At 39.9% G+C, this 20,725-nt stretch overlaps 1 protein-coding gene across 1 annotated transcript in view; it reads right to left on the bottom strand.

Moving 5' to 3' along the window:
• Positions 1–18,692, bottom strand: part of LOC143460206 (uncharacterized) — a 30,226-nt gene extending 11,534 nt beyond the window's left edge. Inside the window, exons 1-5 of the mRNA XM_076957636.1 lie at positions 18,219–18,692; positions 17,040–17,090; positions 6,820–7,666; positions 6,323–6,459; positions 5,817–6,088 (exon numbers count right to left, since the gene is read on the bottom strand). Of these exons, the coding sequence (XP_076813751.1) occupies positions 5,817–6,088; positions 6,323–6,459; positions 6,820–7,666; positions 17,040–17,090; positions 18,219–18,243 (1,332 nt within the window). The 5' untranslated portion in view covers positions 18,244–18,692. The remainder of the gene's footprint in view (positions 1–5,816; positions 6,089–6,322; positions 6,460–6,819; positions 7,667–17,039; positions 17,091–18,218) is intronic.
• Positions 18,693–20,725: the final 2,033 nt, after the last annotated feature.

The raw sequence follows: 20,725 nt of genomic DNA on the forward strand, positions 1-20,725 counted from the left end.
TTCAGGGCAAATTTACATACAAGCGTAACATGCTAGCATTAATACTCGCAGTTTGCGTGACACGGTTTAATTATAACTCTGATCGGATGGGTTAATTTCGCTTTTAAGTTTAATATAGCGAATTGCTGGGCAAAACTTAAGCAAATTCTAGCAGTTTTGGAAACACATTACTTTTAATTACACAAATTGCTTTCATTAATTTGTTTTGAACATTCGATTTGAAAACTTTTTGCTAAGTTAAATGCGTGTACTTAGCACCTATAAAGTACAATGCATAACCATTCCTAAGGATGACAGATCACCACGTAGAGGTATAATCAGGGTTGCCATCGGTCTCAACTCAAAAATAAGCACGACTAGGAAACGAAAGACGAATATCACTTTAAAAAATGCACAACAGGAGAAAGCAACCAATGTTCCTAACAAAAAAAAAAAAAAAAACGAGACACCATCTGCATGTTTTTAAATTTTGTATCTCTTTGGTACAAAATGGTATACTAAAGGTGTCAAAATGCCCAAAATACGAACCTCTGCCCTAAAAATAAGACGAAAATAAGGACGCAAGTGAAAATAAGGACATTTCTTAGAAAAAAGGAAAAAAACATTTTCTAAGACAAGGACCTTCAAAATAAGGACAAATCTTAGAAATAAGGACGGTATGGCAACCCTGGGTATAATAATGGAATACTTGCCACATGCCAATTACTGGCATTCTCACACAAGCTTGGCAGCAAACTAACCGTGTGACGTCATCAATAAATGTAGGGAGAAAAAAGCGAATACGATTAAGTTTCCACAGTTTTTGAAATCATCTTTCGATGTAGTCGTTTTTACAAGAAACGTTGGGTTGAAGTCTGGCCTTCACTGTACTCACGCTTACCTTCGGCCATGAATGTAACGATAAATTTCCTACAAAGTTTTTTAACTTATCGCGACATGAACTTGCTTCGCATCAAAACTCACTGAGCTGAAAATGAAATAGCCGTTTTCAGTAAGAAATGGATAATAACCTGCACTGCAATTTTATACGTGTCGGGTTGCAAACAGCCCAGCAAAAAGCCTCTTAACTTTGAGTTGACCTAATACAAGAGTTTCTTCGCTTTTCGGAATGAGGCCGCTACAGTTTCTTACAAAAGATTTCTTATAAAAAATAAATGTCTAAAATTGTTGTTTGAGTTATGTATGCGAGACATTGGTCGGCGCTAATTGCCATAACATCTCCACAAAAACACAATTTAACGCTAAGATGGTGAAGAGTCATCACCTGGGGATCGCCTCACGCATGGTCATATACAAGCCAACTACATTCACCATTTACAGACCTATTCTACCAACCTATCACTATCAGATGCAAACGGTCACGTAGCAAGGGTCTACAACGTCTGACTCGCCAACGACGGATTTAAGTAAAGTCGTTAAATGCCAGACCCGTATATGCGGAGCGGGGATTTCCGTCACGAATTGGGTGAAGTGAGTCCGCTTGTCTGAAATGCCCGAAATGTCAATAAGATTGTTACGGTAACACGTCTGCCATAAGCTGTCGTACATACCGGTAAACATAAAAACGTCGGATATGATTAGGAAGAAAATGTTATAGATACGTTTGCTTACGCACATCGTCTTTCGAATGCTGCTGAAGGTGTTCAATGTGGAAGAAATTCAACAATGTTTAAACCACCTTCCATTTTTTGCAAGGATTTCCTTGGCTTTCTACGCAGGCCAGACTGTTATAGTGTAAAAAAAGTTATAACCAGAAAGTCAATTGTCGTAAGTCCTGCGCAGATGACGAAAAAGTTTATAAGCAAACCTTTCGATACGTACCTGCACTTAACTGGATGAAACAGCCACGTAGTAGGAGTCTGAGTCGCGTGAGATATTAACTTCAAACGCTTAAACAAAGACGTAATATACACTAGAATGGTATTTAAGCCATTGCCGCGGGGCGCTCTGTAACAGAGATCAAGTCTGTTTTTACGTATCTTGTGTCACGTTACGAATTGATCTCATCGTTTAAAGTTAATGCCATACTGGAAAGTTGATACCGTGATCCTGCATGTACTTGCGATAGAGATCATTATCACGGTGTGATTTTTACATTCATTCTAATTTCTTGCAAATAGCGAACGGCATTACTACACCAGTCACGCAAAGTAACATTAACACAAGAGTGCGGTGGCCCCTTAGAAAAGACCAATTTTGCAGAAAACTTCATAACCTAAGGCAAACTTTTAGCTTTTATAAAGGCCTCATCACCTAAAAGTGTTTTTCGCAAATCCAACCACGAAATGCTCGAAGTTCTTGAGGGCACGAACTGCATAGATATTATACTGTAGATAATATTAAACTGGCCTTGACTTAAACCAACGGCAACGGGTACGCGAAAGGTTTTAACTTGAAATAACGCAACAGGTGTTCGCAATCTGCCGAAGGTGCAGTCATTGCAGTCATACTCAGCATGCGAAAAACGCGTTGCGTCGGTTTCGGCTGAAATTTTGTGAAAACCTGCGCAGCTAAGAGCCATAAAGCGTTATCTGACCTTTCAACGTGCTCCCCGCCACAAGCCTTAATAAAAACCAATTTTGACGTCATCATCCTCAAAAGCATGTTTTGTATGGGAGTGATGACGTCATACTGCATCTCTGAGAACTATGTGACCCAAGAAACAAAGTAATAACCTCAATCGTCGTCTCAGCTTGAAAGGAGAATCAATTAAACAAAGACGTTCATCTACGAGCTCAAACAGCTAAAACAATAAGCTCAGTACCCTATATGCACATCATGCTTATAGGTTGTGAGTGCCGTGTGCCACGCTAGGTACGTTCGTTATTTTTTAAAGTATATTTTTCTGAGAAACCGTACACACAGGTGAAGGCCGATAGTTAGTAATGAAGGCACCACTAACAAGAGAAGTTTGGTAACGCCCATCCCGACGAAGAAAACTTTCACCAAATTCCAACTCTAACAAGCGTTGGCAGGCGCCACGTTGTATCCGTCGGGTTATGTAACGTTCATACACCATTATACATTAATTCGGCGCCGCTTAGGATATTAAATAACTGACAGCAATTTATCAGAGAAATCAGCACCGAAGTTTGAGCCGTTCATATGGCGGAACCGGGAAGCGTTATTTACCGTATAAGCTGTCGACCCGACGCCTGTGTTCAAAGTGAAGAACGATGTTTGTCCTTATTTTAAGGTTCAAGTCCTCAATTGTTCTACAAAGCTTTTTATAATTCGCGTGAGAATTGAGCCCTAGAGAAGCAGTAGAATAAAAGAATAATTGATAACCTGACAACTCGGCTTAACTCGATGCTTTCTCGGCCCCACTCGATATCGAATATTTCTTGTGTAATTACCCTAACTGCCAAGTAACTGAGAATACACGCTAAAATCATCTACGAAAGAAATCAACAAATAAATGATATACACAAGTTTACAAACGTACACTACACATTGCACAGTCAGACACGATTTCATTGCAGTTTTTGAAGCACAAAAAACGCAGCAGACAAACCGGTCGTAGCCTGTAAGTCAGTCGAGCAAGCCAGAATTACGGACAGATAAATGGCAATGTTGAAAGTCCTTGACCCGTAAAGAACAATTGGCTGCTCAGCGTTTAGTGGATTGAGCGCTTGATAGTGACGTGCTGGGAGGCTGAAGGACTCGAAGGGGGATTAGTCGCCGACGCTAGTGTTTTTTAATAAAGCCAAAAGCTCATTTCATAACAGGTCAGGTCAAACGGACGCGTGATTACAGCGGCAACGAGGGCTTTAACTAAACCGAACACGCGAAGATAATGTAAGCGGAACCGGTTGTTGTTCATCCGAATTATTTTGTTATTAACCGATAAAAAACGACGTCTTTGTGAAAAAGTAGGAAACAATGATATGTTTGTATACAAAAATCGTACAATGATTTGTATTGCGATATTCCGAGGCCTCAATATCATTACAAGAACCACACAACGAAGACCGGGCGTTGCTAAGTAAATAACGGGTCTGTATATGACGGCGACGTGACGTGACAATGGTAGTTGTGCATTTAGCTCCCCAACCAAATCCTGACAGAAGCTGGACAGAAAAAATGCCAAGCCCAGACAGAGGAGAGAAAACTTCGCGAATTCGTGATGTGACGGCCGCAGTCAAATGTCAGACGGGTTTGCAATGTCGACCAATCAGAAACCACAACACGTACCCGTTTAGCGAGGCCGTTCTAAGCCGAGCAAAATTTACTCCCAAGTCGCGACCACGAACAGTACACAAGTACATGGCTGCGCATATTTCAACAGTCACTTAACGGAATTACAACTTTTAGTAGAAAATTTGGATCTATATTAACTTAAAATGAATTTTTTCACACGGATATAGCTGATTTTTCGAAAACAAGTTGTTTTTCAACCGCGTCTTTTAGTATAGACTTATAGAGCGAAACACGGTACAGCGCTTGCTGTGTGTGTATTTTATTGTATTAACACAGACGAATGAACGCCCTGGGCCTCGCCTTGGAAAGCTATTTGGCCTACCATAGACCCCAGCAAACGCTAAACGACTAGCATTGTTAGCAGAATGAAATACCAAGATTATATCACATGTCAACTCGCGCAGATTGGTAATGAATCATATGCAAGCTAAAGAAATACTTCGGGATATATTTACCGTGAGACATAATTTAGAGATAATCAGCTTATGTAGGTTGCAACAAAGTTTCACGCAAGCCATCGAGGTGCTGCCTTTAACCATGAAGAAGTTATGTAAAACGACGCGACTGATCAAAACAAACTAAGTCCACGGCAGAATAAACGATCAAGATTCCAGACTTTATACGTGTTATGGGCGTTTTGCTATCTCTCTATCTCTCTGTTTTACGCCGTTGGATTTAACGTCCTAAATTCAAAAAAGCAAAGTTCAACATCGCAAAAACAAACTATGAGGCTTTATGAGGAAATTTGACCAAAAGCAACGATTGACGACGGCTAATACCAGCTAACACGAGCTTCATTTGCATATTTTATTGGCTCGTGTTGCCGGCGGACCATTGATGTGTTGTTACAGCGGCATAAACCGGATGCACCCGGCTGATGCAGACAAGCTAGATCTTTAACGTGACGTCACTTCAGTAAGGTGTACCTGCGACACTTCCGTTAAGAACCTGTGTACTGAAATTCTACCACGCGTGCGATAAAAATGAGTCAGCTGTAACTTCCCTGAAGTAGGGCGCCAGGCAATTAAAACTGCAATAAACTGGTTAAAGTAATTAGTAAACCCAGGCGCAGAAAAAAATGGCTTCCTATTCGCTGATTTAGGCTTGTGTTTATTAACCCATAGTCTTACTGCTTTTTTTATTGAAATCAAAATTAAGGAGGCCAAACAGAATAACAGACTCTTGAAAATACAATAAAATTGGAAAACAGGGCGGAGTTCAGTGTTGTCAGAACTAGAACTTGGGTTGGAGATGGAAAATAAGAATGAAACAACCCTACGTGGTGAAAATGGAAAGAGTTAAAACCACAAAAGTTAAACTTGGAACGACAACTTTGTGACTGCGGTGTCTGACGTACATTATATTCGGAAAACTAAATCTAAACGAAGTGATCATAAAAACGGACGAATGCTTACAGAAGACCGAAATATATTTGGCAAAAATTGATAATAAACAACGAATATGCGACAACAACGGATTTTAATAAGATATTATGACGAAGCAAACCGTTTAGCTGCTGGAAAGTAGATAAGAAGAGATGGGCAAGATAACAACAGTGATCGGTAATAGACCAATAATTAGAAACTTTTAAGACTAAATAGAGCAAAAAATCTCACCTGCTTTGTACTTGCTTCCTTCACGGCCATCTGGCGACAGGTATTTTCCGTATTCTTATGCCGGCAGACGGCGTTGCAGAGAGCGCTTCCACGCGATTTGCACTTGAAGATGATGACAAAGATGGCACATGTCAGGAATGCGGCCAAACTCACACTTAAAACGACGGTCAGATTCGTAGAATGAACCGACGATTCGTCCTTCGATACATTTGATAAGGTCACGTTACCAGAGTTCAACCTGGTACTTGACGAGCCAGAGTCATTTTGAACACCTTCAAACAGGAAAAAACAGTTTGACAGAAAACATTTTAGCATTGCATATAAATATATATATATATATTTATATAAATCATTCAGAAAAGGGGTATTGTTGTACAACGAATTAATAATAAACTAACTTCAATTGAATAATTAAGCAAACAGGCTTTGGCAGTTCTTTCGAGTAACACCAAAATTAACACCCGAAGAATCAAATATACGTCATGATTTACCATCGCGTTTCTTACCTGAAGAGTTTTCTTGAAAGACGAGAATAAATTTGATTTTCGAGAAAAAGTCGTTTTCTACTGCTCCATGTCGCCACCTAACGTAAACTTTTAATTGATTGTGCTGAGTTTGAATAAGCACGTTTTGGTTTTCCATTCTGCAATTAGAAAAATTTTTGCAAAAGATGTAGCATCAATAATTATACAAACAACAAACGCAATCGACTAGGTGTAAGATGTTAATCCGCGCTTAATCTCGAGAGGACTTGAATGCTGCAATTGTCTGTTGATTGCTGTTCGACAGAGTAGCCAGCGTTATGAACATGACCAGGGCGAGGCATGTTTTCACAGCCGTTTCGAATTAACACATCGGAAGGGGGGGGAATAGGTTTATGACTGACAAACAGTCTCTTTAAAATACAACGAGAAGGCGATAGATCAAACCAACAGCGCAACAAGCAAGTGTAAAAGCTGACAGAACCTTTAACAAAATCACCCATAAAAATGCATTTCCCCACCTGACAAATGCTTTTCCCGCACGAGCTCGTTTTAAGGAGGGGCATCTTGGATGAACCCTTCTTTTTATCATGGTGGCGTTAGACGCGGAGGTCGCGCTGGCGTGGCAGATTTCTAAAAGTTCCGTAGCCACCGATCTTTTGACCGACCTCACATTTCGGCCCCGTTTTTTCACAATGCGTTCGGGAAAAGTTTGGAATTCGGCCGCATCCAAAGTTTTGTGTCCGTTTTGTGCGGAAAAGAAACCCCCTTCGGGCTCGATGTGCCGTCTCGCGCCTTTTCTTTTGTTAATAATTCCTATCTTGGAGCCGGATTCATTGCGGTTTCTACTCCCTGGGAAAAGCCGAAACTCCGCCAATTTTTTCCGCTTTTTAATCCTTTCCGCTCTATTTTTCCGGCGTCTTCTTTTGCGGTAAGATTTTTGTCTTTTGGATCCCGCCTTTAAATATTCGTCCAAATGCCTTGCAGTCCGGTTCAGTTTCGCGCTGGGTCTCTGTGCGGCACCATTGGACGACTGAACGCAATTGTCGGGCTGATATACTTGGATGTGCGGCCAACTGCACGCATGTTCCGATGTTTTGTCACTGATCTTGTCAGACGACAAGTTAATCTCATCGCGGCTATTTTCAAAATTCAATGAAATCTTCAACGTAGTTCGGGATTTGCTTGGGCCATTGATGCAAAGTCGAAAGCTTTTCTCTCTTTCGTCATCGGTGACGTCGTGTCCTATCCGTGTGCCCTCGCAAATAAAGTCGCTGACATCATCACTTCGTTTAACGTAAATTTCTTGCCATGACGAGTTGAGGCGAAATGTCCACGCAGCATTTTCGTTCAAAACACAGTCGCAATCTGCAAAACGTAGAAAGATGGATTGAAGGGTATGTAAGTTTCAAAGAGAACATAATCAAACTCAAAACTTCAACACTTGTCTTGAACATCAATGTCGACAATGTATTGTTAAGTGTTAACAATAACTGATTTTAATCAGTCTGTAAAAATATAGTCACGAAAAAATGTAAGTAAAATAAAGGAGACGGAAAAGAAAAAAACAGCTTGGAAGACTGTAGCATACTGCCCCATACGTTGCAGGTAAATGCTTATCCAGCCAATCTAAATTTACTTTGTTATTTATCAATGACTTACACCAATTCTCGTGGAAAACAAGCAATCGAAAAAAATTGAAGGTCAATGCTTATGTCAAGCTAGCAGCATAAACAGCACAACTATAACCGCCAATAAAGCTTCATGTATAATTCCCCACAAAAAAGTATTAATGCGAATACAGAGACACGGCGTAATTGTTCGTCCGATCTCGCAGCTGAAAATCGCAAGAAGATGACATTTGGGAAAACCGCAGGGAATTTTCTAAGCGTCTTATCGACCTTAAGATCGAATTCAGCTTTTTTTTCTTCACGGTAAAGCGTAGCAACGAGCCCATGTTCGACTTAACCGCGCACGGATGATCACAAGATGCCGCACTGGTAACGCTTTAAACTCGTGCTGGTGACTTGAAAATGACCTTTGAGCTGTCACAAGCGCGGCCATCCCGACAGAGGTCAAATGTCACGCCGGTAGAGAAAAGGATTTGAAGAGCATAACTAGTGGTTAGTGAACAAAGACTTGAGAGAAATCATAGGCGAGATTCTTCTAATAGCGTCTGGCTATATTTTAGCCGGCTGGGTAAAACGCTTTGCGGATTTTGTCGTAGCGATTAAAGAAGATATTTCCTATTCATGATACCAGCAAATTGCTGTGAACAAGCAGAGCACAACGCTGATAAATTCGCGATTAGCTTTTATTTTTAATACTTCGCGACAAATCACTGGCACATTGATGGACCAATATCCAAGTTCTTATTGAACGCGCAACACACAAACCGCAAAATTTACTGAGAAAGTTAGTTTATTTTTTTTATATTTAGTTATGCTACCTCATTTACGAAACTATCTCAAACATACGCGAAAAAAGGGAGATGTCGGTACGAAATGGAGACAATTTAACATATCGCAATTACTCTCTGGAAAAAATGACACATGCAAGCAATTTTTGCAGTTGCCAGGTTTCGTGTTTTAAAGCATATCAAACTTTTCATAGAAATCAAAGAAAGCGTTGAAACAAAGAGCATTTAAAAGAAAGTCTTAAACAGTTGCGCTGTCCACGAAAAAAGGCATGACTTTGCAAATGCTAGTTAAATATTAAAAATCAAAGTCAGTATATAAAATGGCTGATCAATCGAGTTGTTTACCAGCGCATAGGTTTCGCTTGAAATAAGGTAGTAAACAACTTTGCAGAACTGCCGGCTGCCATATTGACTTGTGATTGAAGAAAGAATTTAAAACTGAGATGAAAACACCATTCCATGTTAATAACACGTAATTTAGCGGTAAAAAGTTCCATTATCACGACAACCTAAAGTCAAAGCAAAACACATAATCGAAGTGGGTTCACAATATGTGTAAGACTGTAAGGTTTAGATAGCGATAAGAAATCCCATTACACCCAAAAGACAATCAACATGTTAATACCTTACACTCTCCCAGTTTTCTACGCCAATAAAGAAAAATTTTATTTGCCATGTTCTTTAGTTTTGTTCTTAATTCTTATCTGGTTTTGTCTTTTTCTGATATAGTTAGATTTGTAGTGGCCTTGGTTTTTTAGTACCTGCGTGTTTTTAATCGTTTTGCTCTCAAGAGAAATCCGACTGAAATGTATGCAGCGGCTTGCAAATACTGAAAATAATTCACCGCTAGCTGCGTATTTAGGTAGATGGTCATCCTGTATCAGCTGGCTAATTGCTACCATAAGATTATTCAACAATGAAATGTAATATATTACTCTATGCCACTTATAACTGTATATACACTACAGATTACACGGTTATATACAAAAAGCATGGTTTCAGTAGAATTAACACATGTATTTTCTATTTTGACTGTGGAATGGACAGTATTGTGCACTTTACTGGGAAAGAACATTGGAAAGGATTTAATTTGTTACTAACTGTGCAAAGCTAACTGGGCCCTACCGCGTTACAGGGTAAAACGATATCTATTTTGAAAGTAATATACGGCTTTCTAGATTTAAGTAACTTGATAGTTTCCTTGTTAAAGTCGTCTGTTGAAATATCAAAATATTTTTCGGTTTATTGACAAATGGTGAATTTCGCGTAACGGTGAAGCCAGTCAATAATTGTCTCGATCAGCCATTTTGGTGACGATACCCTGTTCCCACAGCAGCGACTGGTCACTGGCGAAGGTTGTAAAGTGGTTGATATAACTTGGAGACGGCACGCAAAAACCTGTCCTTAACTGCACTTGTTTTTGTAAAACGAGATGCAAATTTCACGCGCTAACGTTTCCCGACTTTCAAAGATTTTATCAATTTTTAAAACAAATTTTCAACGCGCTGTTGCAATAAGCAACGGAACACAAAGTCTGTCTTAGCTGCGAAGTGGACCCCAAGTTATCCGTTACTTATATACCAACTGCATTAGCAGCCTGCTTATTCGTGGCGTTGCAGTACAAACAAGCCTAGTCCTTAAAATTAACATCGCTGTTAACCATGAATAGTCCGAGTCGTCTTCTACAAAATTTCATTTGTAAAAAAGGCAGACGAGGTTGCAACTGGGTATAATCTATGCTGTTAATTGCTAACTGAAAATAACGAAACAACGCTTTTGTCAAAACAAAACATTTTTCTACGCCACTTGCACGGGTATCAAAACCGATATCAATCAAACAAACAAACAAAGAATCAGTCCGTATAAAAACAAAATCGGGCAATCACCCAAGACGCGATCCAGGTATGCAAATTAGTACGACCCTAAAAAATGAACATACAGCAGCAAATGGATAATAACACATATTGTTGAAATATATTCTAATTTATGCAGATTTGACTCAAATACTCTCAGTGTTCTATTGGAAACCTGTTGTAAGGAATTGTAAAGGCCACCTTCCAAAAAGTTAAGAATTCCTAACACTGGGCCAACTCAAATTCATAAAACGTTTCTCGTTTGTCACATTCACAAATAGTTGGTATGATGCGTCATAATCTTTATCTCGGAGTGAGGAAGGTCTTTGCACGACTTAAACCCGGCGATGATTCCTCATCGTCCAAGCCCCTGTCACCAAGCTAGACTTTCTGCAAGTTTGGATTGTCACATACCTTTTTTTAGTTTTTTGATTTTTATACCGCATTGCCCGAATTTAAAACTGTCCACCAGGTCCACTGAACACGAGCGAGTGTCGTAAATGACTTTCCGAAGGCCATTACAACGGTGTAGTGCCACTGGGTAACTAAAATGGAACATGAATCGCATTTATTCCGAATCCAGCGCTCGAACCAATCAGCCACTGAGCCGACAAGATTGTATGTTGTGCTGATGTCAAATGCTGCTCAATGAGCTTTGGTTAAATACAACTTCAGGTCTTGAGAAATTAGTAAACTCTGTACGAAACTTGCAGCATAAAAAATTGCACTGAAACTTACAGAGAGGTCAAGTTACTGCAATCTTCAACGCAAAGTTTCTTATAAAAAATGGCGTATCAACGAATTTGGCTTTATACTTGCGGCATTTTGTCTCAAGCAAAGAAATTGGTCTAATTCTTGGTTGGACTTAATTGCAACCTTGTTGTTGAGGTGTTCGCCAAACCAAGCACGCACAAGGGGCATAACCAGGACACTGCAAACAAACGTCAGAGGGCGAGCGCATCATTCCACAATTAGCGACGATGGATGGTTTGACAAAGCGAGCTACTAAGTGACGAAATGTACGCAAAAGGCGATAGAAATGTGAAATTAATGATTTACATTCCCACACGTTTGTTTTGACCGCTAGCAAGTTACAGCGGTACACGAAAGATAGCAGTGAATTCCAAGAGCACCTGCAAACATTGCATTTCGTGTCTAGACACTGGCTGTATAAGCATTGTGTTGTGCTGGCCAAAGGTTGGAATGTTCAATTTTTATCGCCGGGCAACTGCTATTACGTCAAAGCCGCGTCGTTAAATTATAGTTTATTACGTTCATCGAGCATACAAGGTTATGCAACATAATCAGAATGGTCGTGAAATCCGGTGCAATGTCTCGTACCGCGGCACCGTTTGCCCAACAACAAAGCAAACGATATGAAAGGCAAGTGGTGAAAATTAAATTGTGAAAAACAAACTTAAAGCGCCGGGAATACCTGGAAAATGAAGCCGACCTACAGTTTAACCAGGTTCACATTTGGCTACTTTTTAGGACAGGAGCGCTTATATAGGAAGAGTAGTTTAAGAAATTTCCCGACGCGGTTTCGGTTCAAACGTCAAATATCAGATCTAGTAATGTCATGTCTATCTGTACTGATATGTTAACACTGGAAAATGATGTTAATATTTTGTAGTTATCAACTGCACCTGGATCATTTTGCAAACTTCAAAGAATATAAAGTTCAAATTAACCACAAGTTAAATGGTCAAGTCTAAAATGTGATGTAACTGTAGACATTTAAAACCGTTACATCAGATAAGCGCCTATCCGAACATACATCCTAATCGGAATGTACTCATATTATACAGGAATCGAAGTCTTTACAACCCACTTCTGGTGTACAAACTGATACCTCAATAGATTTCGCACTGATTCAACAAAAAAGACAGCCATCCAACTTATTTTGCGAACATCCAAAAGCAATATGTTGAAGAAGTTTAAAGACGACGCATGACAAAGCGTTCAGTTTTCGACACGTTACCAGATTTCACAGCGATAATTGTAATTGATTACGTAAGGTCATAAAAATGCGTTGACAAAGTGAAGAGAGAAGCAAACGGGTGAACCGCTGCAGCGTAACCGGATTATGGCGCTTTCTGCAGATTGCGAAGAGTTTCTCGACGGACCGTGACCATGCGCCACAAAACTCAAACCGTCATGATCACCCTGTAGAAATCTGGAGAGAATTCTTACATAAAACCGTAACTGGTCAAAGATAACTGCTGACATCATAAATACAGACCCAATATCCCTTGCAAAGAGTTGATAGCGGATGACGCGTGATTCGTGGCGCAACATCTTGTTATTTTCGTGCTTTTTCTTGCCTGCAAATCTCGTGACATTGTGGGTCAGGGGATGAGTCATTACTGAAACTTCAACGATGACTTCCGGAAACAACTAAGGTTGACTCCGCGTAGGTCACCACACGTCACCACACGTCGCTCTAAAGCCGTTATACCGCTGTTGTTTAGAAGCACCGACAAGAATTTAATAAGCGGGCTTACTTACTCTGTAATGCTACGATGCATGGTTAGTTTATCTAGACCGATGCTTGGAAAAAAATAGGAACAGGCGGTGGTCTGATTTTGCCTGATCTGATGTTGTTGTGCCGTTTGTGGGTACGTTGGCCTCGCCAATTTGTCTTGAGTGCGGTTTTAAACATCCTGTTCATTAAACACCAACCGCCGTACCCCCGTCACCCTTGCAGTGACGTCAAGGTTTACATGACTGCTGCCTTTGTGTGGGGCTAACGGCGGCGTGCGGTCGGTCCGGTAGACGCCAAAAGACCGTCAAATGGCACCTGAGCCAACTCGCTACGAAGCAAAGCCTGTAACTGTTTCACAATTTCACAATCAGAAATACAGTAGGCTGGTTACTGTGTCCATTAGTAAGTACGTATTTCCGTTTCAGTTTTCAAGCGGCAAAGTTCTAGATGTTTAACACGAGGGTCAGAGCACCTGATCTATATTCAAGGGTTACCGCGTGCGGAGTTTTGCCACCACATTGCTACTAGTTGTATAACATTAAATAAAAAAAAATAAAAAAAATGATAAGCATAATAACGAATAATGCAATAGCATAAATGAATGTGAAGTTGTATCCGTAACGGCATCAAAAACCTAGGCCAGGGATGGCGAACCACTGACCCGCGGGTCACGAAGTGACCCACTTGTCTTTTTTAAAATAATGAAATTTAAACAAATATTTAAGCAAAGAATAAATGTTTCACTAAATATTTGTAATAAGGCCCCAACCTATTTTAAGCTAGTACCGTATCGAATTGCCATATAGCAGTCTGACACAACTAAAGCCGTAGTAGTGCGTTATCAGTATCACGGCAAGTTACTGGGTGCTTATAACGTAATAAAGCTATTGTGCTCTTGATTGTTAGCAAATCATGTTACATTTTTGTACCCTTTAGTGACTGCATGCCTCTTGGCTGTTCAGGATTAGTGTGGTCTGGTAAGCTGCAAACATTTAATGCCTGCAAGTAGGCCTAAGTTTTTAATGTATGACCCACTTTTGCTTTTTCAAGGATTAAGGTCTCTTTTGTGACCCATGCACTAAAAAAGGTTCGCCATCCCTGACCTAGGCCATTACAGAAACCATCAATTCAAAAATTGATTCCGTTAATTTTCCACACACGGTTTGCGCTTTGAAAGCAAAGGAGCTTGACCAAGGGAATTACCGGTTTTACAGAAGCTGCCATTTAAATGAAGTTGAAAAATGTGCGTTTTGTATCAAGATAGGGTCAACTTGACGTATTAAACATAGTCTTAATGTTTAATTGGGGTTGTGGACACTTTCTAAGCAAACCAGAACTTGACAACAACAAGCGAGTAAGCGAGGAAGCTACTTATTTACACATGACCTACAAATGTCAAGTCTAGATAAAGTAGCAAAGAAGAGAACTGAGATAAAAAGAGAAAGGTGAGAGAAAGAGTTTTGCTGTTTCTGGAGAAAGGGAACGCGAAGAGGTCACGCTTCGATGCCCGGTTAGCGGTCTAGACAACGAGGACGTGACTGAATTTTAAAAGCTCGCCAACAGACGAAAATAAAGAAACAAAAACGAAGCGAAAGGAGAAAAAGAAGAGGAAAGAGCAGATAAAACGAAGAGAAAAAGAAGAGAGAAACATAACAAGCGCTGCAGAAGAGTACGCTGCAAACTGAGAACATGAAAGTACCAATAGCACGGGCAAGGTAAAAACATACCGACAATGCATACACAAGGCAGTAACATTTTCACAGAAAATATTTCAACTACGTTCCCGGTTAAGCAGGTTGTTAAATGTAGTTTAGCGCCAAAAATGTTTTGAGCCAGGACTCTTTTTATAGAGGCAAATGTCTCAATGTAGCTACGGTCGAGACCAGTGGTTCCCAAACTTGCGAACAAGTCTGCGAGTTATTCTGTAATTCTTCAAACGAAATCTGCTATGTAACAATTTAGCTGGGGGTCCTCGAGAAAGAAATTATTGTAGCTCGGGGTCCGGAAGTAAGAAAGTCTTTAAACCACTGACCTAGATTTACCGGATCTAATAGACGTGCGAATGTTCCTCTGGTCCATACCAGGAAACAAGTTATTAGTACCACGCTCCAATTCGACAGATCTGTTGTCATGGGTCGTAATGTGTAAATTCAATTTCCACCACGGGAATTCAAACAGGGCAAAATTCAACAAAGTACGTCAGATCTTTTACAAACGAAGTCGTGTACGATCAAAAATCGTGTTGTGTATCACGTACTCAAACCCGCCGACCGACTAGCAAATATATTATTTGGAGCATACTTATATAATACCACAAAAAACGTGAATTCATAAGAGATCACGATACGTGCAGAATGCTGCGGCGCAATCGTAGATCAACCTTTGAATTATCTGGCAGCATAACGCCTCGAGGGTATATCAGTTGTATGCAGGAGCCTATACCAACAGGCCGCGCCTTTGTAAAGTAAACTTCAAAATACACACTTGTATGCCGACTGAATCCGGCGTGGACTGAAAATTTACTGCATGTTAGCATTATAGGGTTTGCCGTTATTTTTCGCGTTTGCATTTCACACACACACAGTTTATTACTGGAACTAATTGTAGTTGCGGATCGAACTCGAAAGCTTTTGCTGCTAAAATGCAAAGTTACCCAAAACGTTTACAGCTAGTCTCGCGTTATGCTTTTAAAGTGCAAAGATATTCACATCATCGTACGCTTTGTCTCAATTCAATTGAAGGACAATGATAAGGTCAGGAAGTGTAACAGGTGAAAAAACACTTCAGCACGTATGTTGTATCATGCACGAAAGCCGTTATTTCTTAGTCGACGGTATAATTATATTCACATCTGACACAGAGTATGTCGGTCGCCAGTGTTGCTAATTTAATCAAACCGAGCCCTCGAGGCCTTTTGAAAACCACAAAAAAGTCAACGCAAATTACAGCGCGCAAATACACGGAAAGCCACACTTGTAATGAGTGGCCTATACTTAGTTCATGCACAGCGCTGAAAATGGTGTCAACAATTTTTGAAAGTTTAAAACAATGAACCGCACGACGGACTAGTTTGAGAATGATGCGAATAAATATGACGGACAGTTTGATGAAACCATCAATGCTCTGTCCTTGCCAACTAGAACAACATAAAACAGCGACATACGTCACGAATATTTTCTTAATCAACACGTGAAGAATGGAAATCCGCGGTTTAATTCGCCCTGAAATAAAAACTGTTATAAATAATCCAAACCTGCCGCCAATGGACCTAATCAACAGCGTGTAAAAACGAACTATGCCGAAGTTCCTGTTAGTGGAAGATCCCAGCCTAGAGGCACACTATGTTCGAACCTAACTCTTCTGCATTTCATCATATGTCAATGAAATTGCTTTTTACCCAGTCTTGCCGCCTGCATCTTATGCAGTTACTCTTACTCTTTCAGTCGGGACTGCTGGTCCATAACTTTTTCGAGATTGCAGAAACATAAACTGCTGCACACAAAAGTTTGAACTGAAAAAACGTACACGTTCTTATTCCGACATAATTTCACTATAGAAGAAATTCCAACGGTAAAAGTAACATTTATCGACAGTTTCGATATTTTCACATACATTTGAACGTTTGGAGTAGTAGCGATGGGAGTCAGTGTTAAACAATATTCGAAGATCAGGTGTTGTCAACCTTTTTGCTGGCCGTTGGAGTACAGGTAGACCATAGCTGGAAACCTATGGACTATATTTTACATTAGGCCATAATTAGGACAAGCTTGGAAACGGATTGCCTGGATGCTTTCGAAATGCACATCGAGTCGGTAATACGTCGTCAAAATCAATAAATACGACATAAACTATATGTTTATCTGCACCGAACCAACGCAAATTGTTCGGGGTAGAAAAAGCCCAACATGCTCGAAAACATAAAACATTCCACATAAGTTACAAGACATGCATCATTGAGGCAACAGCGTGTAATTCAACTCTTACCTTGTGGCTTGAATGGTTTTACAGCAGAGCGGGCAATGGCAGAAAGGAAAACTGAAAAGCAAAAGAAACAGCGAAAGTAAGAAAACCATAAATAAAGATATTTAATATTTTCATAGTTGTTTACGGAATCGGTTTTGCCGTGTTCCTTTTATGCCATGCTGAATACAGTAAGGTAAATGTGGTATTAAAATGTTATTAACAGTGAAAACTTTCCCTAATTAGCTACAACAATATTAATATCCCAAAAATGTCGTTTTACGATTTCAAAAAGCAATTTAGTTTCTGAGATTGAGTGGCTATTCGAGGTTGCGGTTTTCCTTCGAAAGATTGCAAATGCGCTGCGGTTTGTGTTTGCACAGGCCGCTTCTCTCTAGTCTATACCACTATAGTATAATACAGGCAATATGTCAGGGCGAAGCTGATATGTTTTTACAATCACTTGATGAGAGGTTTTGAAAGAAATATTTGCCATAAAGCGATGTCAGTAGGATAAAGTTAGAGGTGATCTTAAGCATATGAGCATGGTTAAATTTCAGGGTTTTTATAGCAAGGGGGGTACAGCGAGTTTTATGGCATCCTGAAGTAATACAGGTTCCATTTGACCTTCGTAGACCCTAGAAGTATTTTCACTAGATAAAAGGTTCAGTGTGACATCAAAGCTGTAATAAATATTTTGAGCTGGATTAAACCACATGAAATTAAACCCGAATCCCCTCTCGAAATTCCTGAGGTGACTTAAACTTTGATTGTTTGAAGTAAAATAAGAAAACTGGTTGCCTGGTTGAACACTAATTTCGTTTAGAGAAATCTATGAATCAAAACTTTTGTCAACAAAAGTATCTTCTGCCATATCGGTCAGCCTGAATTAGATCAGCAACATTTGTGATGTAATTTGACAAATTAAAAACGTCATCGCACTGCACATTACATTGACTGGAGATCGTTTCATGACCACGGCAAACTAACATCAACACTTTGTAAAATATGACATCTTTGTGAACGCAAATCGTTCTCAAGCAAATCAAAATGACCATCAGTGTCAGCTTAAATGGCGTTCAACGCTCGCCGTCATTAATATCCGGCGCGTCAGCTAGGCAGCCAGCAAATAGATAATGTTGACATAGAAAACGCTTAGCGCTAAAGGCAAGCAATATACGAAGAAGAAGAACTGATACGTACATAATGCTATGGCCACCTTAAGCATACTGCATCGAGGCAGCAAAGCTTTACAGTGCTTTGCATGGATCCTTCACTCAGGCGTTTATCTTGTTGGAAAGTGTCATATTTAAACATTCCTGCCCAAAAGTCGCTGTAAGTCAGAAGTAATCATACGTTAGTCGCTGATGAACACTATGCTGTAAAATTTCGCTGGTGTATATTACGGTATGCTACAAAGTTTTGTATAAACAGTAGTTTAACCAGATGCAAAGTTGTCAATTGGTGTCTGCCAAAATCCAATGCACTGGACCCACGCTGCATATTCTTGTTTATAGCTTACAATGCAAAGTACTCGAAACACTAAAGCTTGTCTGTTTCCTGCAGTCAAACACATAAGCTGCATACAAGCATTTATTTTCCAGACATGACCTTTTTAATCTGTTAACAAACAATATCTATTAAATTTGAATGTTTTCTTCCACTGTCCGAAGTACAACTAGCTATTTTCTATGTAGGCTATCACTTATAGTAAACGTACAAAGCTAGCCTACCTCGCTACTTTTCAAAGTAGTAGATGGCAGTTACATGCGAAGTCTATGTTGATTAACTTACCTATAGAAAGTTTGGATGTGAGTGGCACAAACTGTAGTGCATTGAGTATCTCTACAATATTGTAAGCTACTTTGCGTTTCTAGTCAACAAGTCTTTGAGTACTATGTAATTGCATTATGTTCGATGTGTATTGCTCTTACTGGTCTGTAGCCCTGGTCGACTTACTAACTAACCTATGAAGGTATACAACACTGTAACACATAACGTGCATGTTAAAACTGGTTCGAACATGAAAAAAGCTTCCTGTTGCCACATTTAGCACCGTACGTGTTATGCCGAGACTCACAGTCAACTCACTCACGAACATGTCGACTAGCAGAGATACGGTAGCAGAAAACAACCTGTAAAACGAAGTACCACACTTCACCGCTCCCAGCCTCAGCGCACCGTTCACGGCGCTGTCTGGCCCGACCATTCGCAAACTCTTGGCTTTTGTCGCCAAGTACACGTACATGGTTGATTCGAAGCTACACACTACACGCTCGTGTCCACGACTTGCTTTGTTTCTTTTTTTAGATCTGCCGTCTGCGCTTGTGCTTATAGAAGAGGTATTGCGGCAACTAAAAAAAGCTGTTTCGCTCTGCTCAACGTTTTTCTTTATATAGCTGTCCAGTTGTTTGACAGCCCGTGCGTGTTTAAGGTGAAGTGACCTAGCAATGTTTCAGTCAATTGTCAAAATGGGTATTATACTGTCAATTGCCTATCAATACTAATATAAGAACGCGCATATTATTGGAAAATAAGCCATACTGTGATTATATTAATTTGTTTTGAAAATAACGATTTTTCAACATGTGCACCATTGCTTATGCAGCAATTGTGTATATGAGTTAGTGATGTCTACAATTTTCTAAACTAATGTAATAGGCCAAACTGAAATTTGTAGGCTGCAGGTAGCCCGGTCGCGGCATCATCCACAAGATGTAGTTCTGCGGTCGTGGTCTACTGCAAACGACTGGCTCAAATACAACACGTTTAGAGCAAGACAAAATTAGGATTCACGAGAATATACTGTAAACAGTTACCTGTGGGTGTTTACTGCAAGAGTGCAAGTTTTCCAGGGGGAGACATAATAAAATTAAATGAGAAATGAAACAAAAACGTCATAAACCCTGGCGTAACTAGAATTAATATACTACACTCTAGAGAAGACATAGCTAGGCCTACGTCCCTTTTAACCTCCTAGCACACCTCCATGACATTCAGGTGTGAATGAAGCGTAGCGTGTAGCGCTTGAAAAACATCCATGTTTATGGTGAATACTTCGAGCTGAATCTGCCACGTTTAGGGCTGCACATTCTAGAATAACGAATCCTGAAGAATCGAAGCTCAAAAGATTCGAATCTAATTTTCGTCTTTTCCGAATCTTACGAACCGGTTTTATTTTATGATTGAAGGTTGTCATTGGCACGTGCAAGAGATGTTGTTGTCAATTGTTATGTAACATTCTAATACTATGCACTGGGTGCGTTAATCGTCATGAATTAAACCGCCCGTCATTGTCAACTTGCTTGAACCAAAAGAATTCCGTGAGCCTATTGCAAATTCAAAACAAAAGCATTGGGGATGCTTAGGTTTTTTAACTTTCATGCTATTCTAGAATAGGGTTCGAAATTCTGGATCCGGAATAAACTATTCTAGATTATTCTAGGCTAGTGTAGTCAATTATTCTGTATTGTATATTCCTAGCCACGGTATGACATTATAACATTTATGCTCAGACTAGAGTACTAGACTGAGGTAAGTCTTGGTACGACTTTTGAACTTAAACTTGACGATGATTCCTCATCTCTCGAGCCACAGTTACGAGCTAACCTTTGTGTAGGTTGCGTTTGACGCACACAAAATTTTTAAGTTTTCTTTTGTATCGTATTGCCCGAATTTGGATCATCATTGGTTCGCCAGGACTACTGATT

Source organism: Clavelina lepadiformis, chromosome 5, assembly GCF_947623445.1.
Source record: "Clavelina lepadiformis chromosome 5, kaClaLepa1.1, whole genome shotgun sequence".
NCBI classification, from domain to species: Eukaryota; Metazoa; Chordata; class Ascidiacea; order Aplousobranchia; family Clavelinidae; genus Clavelina; species Clavelina lepadiformis.